Below are 10,923 nucleotides of genomic sequence, written 5' to 3' on the forward strand. Positions count from 1 at the left end.
TAACTCATGAGTCGCGAGTCTCTAGTATCATTAACTCAGATCAGTTGAGTCCTACTACAATTCAATCTAAAATGATAACAGCACCACACACAAACCTCTTGCAACAATAGCTGTTACTAGTCCTAGCCATCTTAGCTGCCAAAAGCTTTATAACTTACAATTTCGTAGGCAATCACAACTCCACATGTCAACTCAAGTGACTGAGTGAGCAGAGACAGTCCAAGACAGGTTATAGGAACATCCCGACCCACAGACTCAGAGCCAGAACCATTGGAAGCTCGCAGACCATGGGACTCTTGAGTCCACGAGTCAGTCAGTCAGTCGCGTGAATCAGCCAGCTATGTTGTCATGAGTGGACCTGTAGAGTGAGTGAAGTCTCTCCTCGAGTCAGGGTGAAAAGCACATCCACAACAAAAGCCATCCTCTCACTTCTGAAATAACATGATAATAGATTATAGGTTTGGTGTATAGATGTAGCATATCAAAATTAGGTCGATGGATTAAAAAAAAAAAGTATTCACTCCGGGCATTTCTACGTTCAATGTCTACATTGAAAGCCTATATATTGCTTAGGCTACACTAAGTTAAGTCAAAATGCTTTCTTTCCCGTGACTAAATGGCTCTCCTGTGGGCAGCTACATGAGGTGGCAAGTAGGACTAGGATTTAGCAATACTGACTCAAGTGACTCAAGTGACTCAAGTGACTCGCACAACCCGGATCAGTTTAGTGAGTGACTCAGAATAACCCAAATCCTTAAAAGGAATCGAGTTTGCCAGGCCTATCACTGACCCTGACTTTAACACCCTGTTAAATATCAAGTCTTTACCTGCGTCATTGCATGAACTGTCAATCATGATTAAGACCACTCCCCTTTCTAAGGTATATAAGTGACTCTCTTTTCCCTCCAAACCAAACCAAACCAGGCAGTACAAAGATTACTGATGTGAGTTTAATGGAAATTTTCACATTGTATTATCATTATCATTGAAAGAAAGATTTGCCTGAAAAATGTATAAATGTTAGATTGCAGAGTTTATTTTGTTGAGTAGTTTATTTAAAGAGAGAGTAAGAGTAAAGATAAAAATGAGTGCAGATAGTGAATGCATTAATGATGTAAATCAGGTGAAGTTTGACCTAATTTGTTATTATTGAGTGTTTAATATTCAGATCTGTGACATTTTCTTTCAGTGACAGTCATCAGCTTGTTCTTCTCCTCTGTGTCAGCCAATCACCACCTCAGCAAAGGTATTTATATTTCAATGTATTATCACAATTTCATCTATTTTACTTTTATTAATAAATAATCCTGTCTGTATTGAGAGGACATTTTTGGGGGAAGGAATGAGTCCTTACCCCAAGTGCAGCAGTTTAAGTTCCTCTAGACTTGTTTCTGAGTGAAGGGACAACAGAGCAGGAGGTTGACTGGAGAATCAGCTCAGCGGGGGCACTATTACATACACAATTTGTGTGTTCTGAGCCAAAAGGCAAAGTTCTCGATCTACCAGCCTGTTTGAGTTTCTACCCTCACCTATGGTCATGAAGGCTGGGTAATGACTGGAGCTCATTGAGGTGGTTTGGCCATCTGGTAAGGATGCCCCCTGGGCGACTCCCTAGGGAGGTGTTCCAGGCACATCCAGCTGGGAGGAGGCCTCGGGGAAGACCCAGGACTAGGTGGAGAGATTATATCTCCAACCTGGCCTGGGAACACCTCGGGATCCCCCAGTTAGACGTCTGGTAAAGATGCCCCTGGGCAATCAGAGTTGCAGTCAGCGGATGACAATGAATAATCTATCAAATATTAAACCATATCTATATTTCATTATACACTATTAACTAATCTGGATACTTTAATTTGATAAATGACTCATTAATGATCAGTTGCAGTCATTAATTGTCTGACATTCTTTCCTTGTCTGATGTATGTTGACTTTGTTTAACTTCTTCCCACAGATGACATCAGTCTTTCCATTTGCTTTGTTGCTCTGTTTGTCCAGCGGACTGTTGACTGCATATGTAAGTACACTCTTAAGAAATAAATCACTAAAATAACTAAAACAATTATGAGTGGAAATTTGGTGTGTAGATACAGTAAAAATACACTTTCTGTTATAATACATAGCTTTTAATAAACAGCTTACTATCTTCACTTCTGAGTAAATGTCGGCCCTGTTCAGCAGATGTTATTGCACATATAGTTACAAATGCTTGTTCCATTTTTGTTAATAATAATTGCACTCTTTAATGTGCATTAAAAATTGTGGGCTGATAAAACTTGTGCTCCAGGGACCATATTCATATAACATGTAAAGCTAAATGTAGCTCTTAACTGGCTGAGTTAGAGGCTGTTAAAGTCTTGTGTAACTTATAATAAACAGGTCAGAACAGTATCTCTGACTCGTTGGGTTGCTCTGATTGTAGTCTTGCATTGCCAGCTCTATCTCCACAGCACAGAGGAGGAACAATCAGTAAATGAATAATCATAAATATAAACTAGTCTGATTGTTTTTGGCTTATTTCTTCATACAGGGTCAAGCTTCCTGCCCTGTTGGTTGGAATCAGTTAGGCACTCGCTGTTTCGCTTTCTACATCCAGACAAAGACCTGGTCTGATGCAGAGGTACAGCAGTTCCATCCATCATAACACATGTATGCTTAATACCAATGTACTGTAATACTTTACTGCAGTAAAAGTACTAATACCACATAATTAAGAAAATGATCAAACTCTCCCAAGACATGAACACCCGTTAATACCAATGATACTTACATACTTTTATTTAAGTAACATTTTCATTGCAGAAGATTTACTGTAACAGAGTATTTTCACAGTGTGGTATTAGTATTAAGTAAAGGATCTGAATACTTCTTTCACTACTGATTAAAAGTATAAAAATATGCCCTGTGACTATAAAACTGCCCTGAGATCTGTTAATAATGTGATTATGTTTTAGTTTCTTTCTAATGTTGTAAACTGATGATATTGTCTCCATTAGAACTTCTGCCAGTCTGCTGGGGGGCATCTGGCTTCCATCCACTCAGATGCGGAACATGGATTCATCAAAAACCAGATTTACAAATTGACAGGTGCACAGACAACTGCCTGGATCGGAGGCACCGACGCAGTGAAGGTGAGACTTTTATCATCACACAGGAAGTGATGTCACCCGTCTCTCAGCCTGTTCTATGAAGCATTCGTACATATAGCTGTGAAAAGTAAAGCTCTGTAATCTGTATGTATTCCACATCTTTATTACTGTCAGCAGCACATTGACTGCTGCTGTATAAGAGCATGAAGATCCTCATAGGGAGGAGGATGGGGGGGATCTTTGGCTCCTAAAACACAGGGCTCTGAAGCCTGGGAGCAGAGTTCATGTCCTGAAGAAGTGAAGAAGAAAACAAAAGACTATCAGCCTGTAAACGAGTGTTCATGTCCTGAATCCTGATCTCAACTAGTTGTTTTGGTGTCTAAATGTAACTGTCGTCGCTGCATGATGCACAGTACCCGGCTCACTGTCACCTTTTCTCAGCTAAATTTAACTGTCATGTGACCGGCAGGCTGTTGACTAATTTCGTAGGATTTCTCACATAATTAGGCGATTGTGCATATGATTTCATACAATATCTTACAAACCCATTCATGAGAACGCGCTGGGTCTCATGACTTGTTGTAGAAAATAAGAAGTCTTTTGGCCTGAATGAGTATTAAAACAAACTCTTTCTCCTCCAGCTGTTTACGTGGCTCTGGTCTGATGGATCCAAATTTGACTACGCAAGCTGGAATGCGGGGGAGCCTAACAACGCTGGTGGAACGGAGTTCTGTCTTACGATGAACGGGGGTGGAGGTAAAAAAATATTTAAAACATCTTGTTATATGTTGCACTTTTAAATATAAAAGTTAAATGTAATCAGTTACATTGGTTGTAAACTCTCTCTACAGTAAACTGGAACGACTTGACTTGTACCAACCAGGCTTCTTTCGTGTGCTCCAAGAACCTGTGTTGAGATGAACTTTGAAGGTAAATAATACTAATATGAATAATATATATTAAAAACATATTGTCGTATGTGGCAGTCTAAATTATAAAAGTTTGTTATTACAGTTTTTTCCAACTGCTTACACACAAAATCTTTTCATGTCACACAATTTTTGAAACCTCTCACTCAAAGTGCTAAACTACACAGCAAATCTCCAAAACCAGAAGCTATTTCTCAGCCTTTGACTCAGTTTTCAATTGCATTGAACACTTTTTTCAAAACATTACACACAATTCTCTACCTAAAACACAACAATCTAACAGGAAGTGACTTGTTATCCATTTCTAAACACAACCAATCAAAATGCTACACTTATTTACCAGGGCACACACACAATCCTCACATTTGCAAACACATTATGTCATAACTGAACACTAACCAATCACTGATTTAGTATAGGCCTATACAAAGGTCAAAGGTCACAATACCTGTTTTGAACAACGGATGCCAACAATAGACAGAGAGTAAGAGGAGTAGGAGGGAGAGACAGGGGATAACAACGAAGAGGAGGAGGAGGAGGAGGGAAGAAGAGTAAGAAGGAGAGCCATCTCCCTGATCTCTAAGGAGAAGGCCATCTTGAGTAGCTTTACAGTGGCGTCCATACTGCATGCAGCTATCTAATGAATATTTCAGCATTACTAATCTATCAGACTTTGTTTTGCAAACAAAGTAAGTGCATACAATTCTGTCTTAAAGTATAAACATATGTAAACCAAAGATATAATTTATAGAATAAAGAATATGTGTGTGTGTGTGTGTGTGTGTGTGTGTTTGTGTGTGTGTGTGTGTGCGTGTGTGTGTTGTGAGTGTGTTTTGTTGGCGTTTGTGTGGGGGGGTCAGAATTGTATGCACTTTGTGCAAAACAAAGTCTGATTGATTTGTAATGCTGAAATATTCATTAGATAGTTGCATGCAGTATGGACGCCACCTTAAAGCTACTCAAGATGGCCTTCTCTCCCTGATCTCATCAGAGATGGCTCTCCTTCTTCCTCTTCTTCCCTCCTCCTCCTCCTCCTCTTCGTTGTTATCCCCTGTCTCTCCCTCCTACTCCTCTTACTCTCTGTCTATTGTTGGCATCCATTGTTTAAAACAGGTAATGTGACCTTTGACCTTTGTATAGGCCTATACTAAAGCAATGATTGGTTAATGTTCAGTTATGACATAATGTGTTTGCAAATGTGAGGAGGAATGTGTGCCCTGGTAAATAAGTGTAGCATTTTGATTGGTTGTGTTTAGAAATGGATAACAACTCACTTCCTGTTAGATTGTTGTGTTTTAGGTAGAGAATTGTGTGTAATGTTTTGTGCAATTGAAAGCTGAGTGAAAGGCTGAGAAATAGCTTCTGGTTTTGGAGATTTGCTGTGTAGTTTAGAACTTTGAGTGAGAGGTTTCAAAAATTGTGTGACATGAAAAGATTTTGTCTGTAAGCAGTTGGAAAAAACTGTATACTTTTGTTTTCTTGTTTCATGCTACTGTTTACAAAACTGTGCTACTCTTACTAACGTGATGTTTTGCCCAATAAATATTTTCTGTTTTACTGTAACATTACATTATTTTTTACTGTGCACATTTCAACCCCTCTCAGCAGATTTACTTTATCTCTAGAACATTGTAAATGTAAATATAAACCTATGAAAGACAAAAGAGCTTTAGATTTAGAACAACAGTGTGTACATGTTATATCCAAAAATGTACTATTATGAAAAAAGTGTTTGCCATTTGATGCAAATGCTTCATTTTGAGATGTGTAATGGTATTTTGAATGCAGTGTTTCATTTTGAATGAGATGTGAGGCATTTAGCATTTTGTGTGTGCAGTTTTAGGAATTGTGTGTAGAGTTTTGAAAAAAGGAGACATAGTTTTGAAAACATGTGTAAGCAGTTGGAAAAAACTGTAAATGTAATTCATTGGTTGGCAACTCTCTACAGGAAAGAACTGGAACGACAGGCCTTGTAGTACCTACCAGGCTTCTTTCTTGTCCTCCAAGAACCTGTGTGTGTAACTCTACCACACCATCATGATGCCTCTCCAGCTCATCTATAATCTCTATCATTGATTCACTTTCAGTTGGTTCAGCAGACAGAAACAGCTCTCTGCTGACAGATGACTCACTTTCACTTGTTTATTATCTGAAGAGTTAGGGAACAGTTCACATTTGGGTTTAAAATTAGACAGAAACTGGCTCACTGAGCTGGACAAAAACTAATCAGTAATTGGACTTTTAATCTACAGTAAATAACACAAAATGAAATACAGAAAACATTTGAATATTCGCACATCTTTTCCATTTTAGTTTACTGAATATTATCTGATATAAACAGCGCCCCCTCATCTGATAAAATATTAACACACTAATTAGATTTCTCTCTGAGAACTATTGTTCAGATCGATATGACTCGTGCGTACACTAAATAAGTTCCCTCAAGCAGACGTTAGCTAGCTTAGCATAAAGACTGGAAACAGCTAGACTGACTCCGTCCAAAGGTAAACCTATCAGACATGAGTGGTGATTATCTTTTAATCCAAAATGTCCAGATCGAAAATAAAAGTGTATATTTTGTCAGAACTTTCTGTGATTCAAGAAGAGAATGCAACTGTAATAACACTTCATAATAACTATTAATAATTCATATAGTCCACTGGTTTAATGTACTGGTTACTTTTTATTCTTAAAACTGATGTGTTGTGTTCTTTATTCATCTGATTTCCTTTTACTATATAATCAACTAAGCATTCAAAAATAAAAGACATATTGTCACAAAAACAGTGTCTGGTCCTGTTGTTGTTTTCTAAAAGGGACAAATCATTAATATTTACCCTGGAGGCTTGAACTCCCAACCTTTGGGTCTAAAGACAAGAGGTGATCTCAGTGAGGTATTGGCCAGAAGATGACACAACTGGCTTCATGACATCAAATAGACAATGTGCAGGACTGCTTCAAGTAATTTATTAGAATGTCTTTGTCTAGACCAGTGGTGGAATGGATCTAAGTACATTTACTCCAGTACTGTACTGTCCAAATGTTGAGGTACTTTTGCTCTACTTGAGTCTTTTCTTTTTATGCCACTTTCTACTTCTACTCTGCTACATTTCAGAGAGAAATATTGTAATTTTACTCCACTTCATTCATCTGGTACAGCTTTAGTTACTAGTTACTTTAGTTACTCCACTATATTCATCTGTTACAGCTTTAGTTACTAGTTACTTTAGTTACTCCACTACATTCATCTGTTACAGCTTTAGTTACTAGTTACTCAACTATATTCATCCGTTACAGCTTTAGTTACTAGTTACTTTACACATTAAGATTTCTGCACACAACACATGTAGTTAATAAAATCTGATGTTTGATTCTAAAGTAAACTAGCCAACAATATAATTGGCTACAAGTCCAGCTGAGATGATGAGACCATTAAACACACAGCTGGTTGGATCCTTTACTCTTTCTACAATGGGAGGATTCTTCTTTACTTTTAATACTTTAAGTAGATTTTTATGATGATACTTCCCTTTTACTTAAGTAACATTTTTAATGCAGGACCTTTACTTGTAACAAAGTATGTTTATAGTGTGGTATTAGTACTTTTACTTAAGTAAAGTATCTGAATACTTCCTTCATCGAGTTCTAGACAATATATAGATGCCTGTAATTTATTTAATTAAGTCTACCCAGGTTGACTTAATAACATGACTTTATTAAACTGGTCAGATTATTAATATGAATCAGGTGTGTTAATGCAGAAACATATTTAAAACATGCAGGACAGTTGTCCACATCTTAATGCCTGATTAGATATATGTATGACCACCTTGCAACACCAGGGGCTTTAACTCAGAACCTTTGACGGTGGTGGCAGGTGCTGACCTAAGGGAGCTATTATCTGGGTGATGACACAAATGGCCTCACAACATTTAGTAGACAAGGGGCAGGACTGCATTTAAATGCTGAATTTTGAATTACTGTAAAAAAGTCATCTCTTACTAGAAAATTGAGAAAATGTCCATCCATCCATCCATCCATCTTCGTCCGCTTATCCGGTGTCGGGTCGCGGGGGGAGCAGCTCCAGCAGGGGACCCCAAACTTCCCTTTCCCGAGCAACATTAACCAGCTCCGACTGGGGATCCCGAGGCGTTCCCAGGCCAGGTTGGAGATATAATCCCTCCACCTAGTCCTGGGTCTTCCCCGAGGCCTCCTCCCAGCTGGACGTGCCTGAACACCTCCCTAGGGAGGCGCCCAGGGGCATCCTTACCAGATGCCCGAACCACCTCAACTGGCTCCTTTCGACGCAAAGGAGCAGCGGCTCTACTCCGAGCTCCTCACGGATGACTGAGCTTCTCACCCTATCTCTAAGGGAGACGCCAGCCACCCTCCTGAGGAAACCCATTTCGCCGCTTGTACCCTGATCTCGTTCTTTTCGGTCATGACCCAGCCTTCATGACCATAGGTGAGGGTAGGAACGAAAACTGACCGGTAGATCGAGAGCTTTGCCTTCTGGCTCAGCTCTCTTTTCGTCACAACGGTGCGATAGAATGAATGCAATACCGCACCCGCTGCGCCCGATTCTCCCACCAATCTCCCGCCCATTGTCCCCTCACTCGCGAACAAAACCCCAAGGTACTTGAACTCCTTCACTTGGGGGTAAGGACTCATTCCCTACCTGGAGAAGGCATTCCATCGGTTTCCTGCTGAGAACCATGGCCTCCGATTTAGAGGTGCTGATCCTCATCCCAACCGCTTCACACTCGGTTGCGAACCGATCCAGTGAGTGCTGAAGGTCGCAGGCCGATGATGCCATCAGGACCACATCATCTGCAAAGAGCAGCGATGAGATCCCCAGCCCACCAAACTGCAACCCTCCCCACCCCGACTACGCCTCGATATCCTGTCCATAAATATTACAAACAGGATTGGTGACAAAGCGCAGTTCTGGCGGAGGCCAACCCTCACCTGAAACGAGTCCGACTTACTACCGAGAACCCGGACACAGCTCTCACTTTGGTCATACAGAGATTGGATGGCCCTGAGTAGAGACCCCTCACCCCATACTCCCGCAGCACCTCCCACAGTATCTCCCGGGGACCCGGTCATACGCCTTCTCCAAATCCACAAAACACATGTAGACCGGTTAAGCATACTCCCAGGCTCCCTCCAGGATCCTTGCGAGAGAAGAGCTGGTCCGTTGTTCCACGACCAGGACGGAATCCGCATTGTTCCTCCTCAACCCGAGGTTCGACTATCGGCCGAACCCTCCTTTCCAGCACCTTGGAGTAGACTTTACCAGGGAGGCTGAGAAGTGTGATACCCCCATAATTGGCACACACCCTCTGGTCCCCTTTTTTAAAAAGAGGAACCACCACCCCAGTCTGCCACTCCTTTGGCACCGTCCCAGACTTCCACGCAATGTTGAAGAGGCGTGTCAACCAGGACAGCCCCTCCACACCCAGAGCCTTGAGCATTTCTGGACGGATCTCATCAATCCCCGGGCTTTGCCACTGTGTAGTTGTTTGACTACATCAGTGACTTCCGCCTGGGAAATCGACTACAATCCCCCATTATCCTCCAGCTCTGCCTCTAACATAGAGGGCGATTAGTCGGATTCAGGAGTTCCTCAAAGTGCTCCCTCCACCGCCCTATTACCTCCTCAGTGGAGGTCAACAGTGTCCCATCCTTACTGTACACAGCTTGATGGTTCCCCGCCTCCTGAGGTGGCGAACAGTTTTCCAGAAACACTTTGGTGCCGACCGAAAGTCCTTCTCCATGTCTTCTCCAAACTTCTCCCACACCCGCTGCTTTGCCTCTTTCACGGCAGAGGCTGCAGCCCTTCGGCCCTTCGGTACCCCTGCAACTGCCTCCGAGTCCTCCGAGATAACATATCCCGGAAGGACTCCTTCTTCAGTCGGACGGCTTCCCTGACCACTGGTGTCCACCACGGTGTTCGTGGGTTACCGCCCCTTGAGGCACCTAAGATCCTAAGACCACAGCCCTCGCCGCAGCTTCAGCAATGGAAACTTTGAACATTGTCCACTGGGTTCAATGCCCCCAGCCTCCACAGGGATGCACGAAAAGCTCCGCCGGAGGTGTGAGTTGAAAGTCTGTCGGACAGGGCCTCCTCCAGACGCTCCCAATTTACCCGCACTACACGCTTGGGCTTACCAGGTCTGTCCAGAGTCTTCCCCACCCCTGACCCAACTCACCACCAGATGGTGATCGGTTGACAGCTCTGCCCCTCTCTTCACCCGAGTGTCCAAAACATACGGCCTCAGATCAGATGAAACGATTATGAAATCGATCATTGACCTTCGCCTAGGGTGCTCTGGGTACCAGGTACACTTATGAGCATCCCTATGTTCGAACATGGTGTTCAAGTATAGACAATCCATGACTAGCACAGAAGTCCAACAACAAACAACCACTTGGTTTAGATCAGGAGGCCGCCCTCCCAATCACGCCTCCAGGTGTCTCCATCATTGCCCACGCAGCGCTTGAAGTCCCCCAGCAGAACAATGGAGTCCCCCACTGAGCCCCATGCAGGACTCCAGTCAAGGTCTCCAAGAAGGCCGAATACTCCGAACTCCTGTTTGGTGCATATGCACAAACAACAGTCAGAGTTTTCCCCCACAACCCGCAGGCGAGGGAGGCGACCTCCTCGTCCCACCGGGTAACCCAACACAGCGGGCGCCAGCCGGGGCTTGTGAGTATCCCCACACCCGCCCGGGCGCCACACCCCTGGGCAACTCCGAGAAGAAAAGAGTCCAACCCCTATCCAGGAGTATGGTTCCAGAACCGAGACTGTGCGTAGAGGTAAGCCCCACCAGATCTAACCGTAGCGCCCACCTCCCGCACCAGTTCCGCCCTTCCCCACAGAGAGGTGACGCCCACGCCCCCAG

General features: G+C 42.7%; 1 protein-coding gene across 1 annotated transcript; it reads left to right on the forward strand.

The window, feature by feature from the left end:
- The first annotated feature begins 797 nt into the window (after positions 1 to 797).
- Positions 798 to 5,997, forward strand: LOC114564507 (galactose-specific lectin nattectin-like). Its single transcript, XM_028591890.1, has 8 exons — positions 798 to 944; positions 1,190 to 1,246; positions 1,952 to 2,014; positions 2,528 to 2,617; positions 2,994 to 3,128; positions 3,728 to 3,842; positions 3,938 to 4,016; positions 5,964 to 5,997. Exons 3-7 carry the CDS (start codon positions 1,952 to 1,954, stop codon positions 4,000 to 4,002), a joined length of 468 nt encoding a protein of 155 aa, XP_028447691.1. The 5' UTR covers positions 798 to 944; positions 1,190 to 1,246; the 3' UTR covers positions 4,003 to 4,016; positions 5,964 to 5,997.
- Positions 5,998 to 10,923: the final 4,926 nt, after the last annotated feature.

Source organism: Perca flavescens, chromosome 11, assembly GCF_004354835.1.
Source record: "Perca flavescens isolate YP-PL-M2 chromosome 11, PFLA_1.0, whole genome shotgun sequence".
Taxonomy (NCBI): domain Eukaryota; kingdom Metazoa; phylum Chordata; class Actinopteri; order Perciformes; family Percidae; genus Perca; species Perca flavescens.

Excerpts from the sequence above, each read along its gene's own strand:
- LOC114564507 (XM_028591890.1), top strand. The coding sequence starts at position 1,952 with ATGACATCAGTCTTTCCATTTGCTTTGTTGCTCTGTTTGTCCAGCGGA. Across the intron at positions 2,618-2,993 it reads AGACCTGGTCTGATGCAGAG|AACTTCTGCCAGTCTGCTGG; the intron begins GTACAGCAGTTC and ends TGTCTCCATTAG. Across the intron at positions 3,129-3,727 it reads GAGGCACCGACGCAGTGAAG|CTGTTTACGTGGCTCTGGTC; the intron begins GTGAGACTTTTA and ends TTTCTCCTCCAG.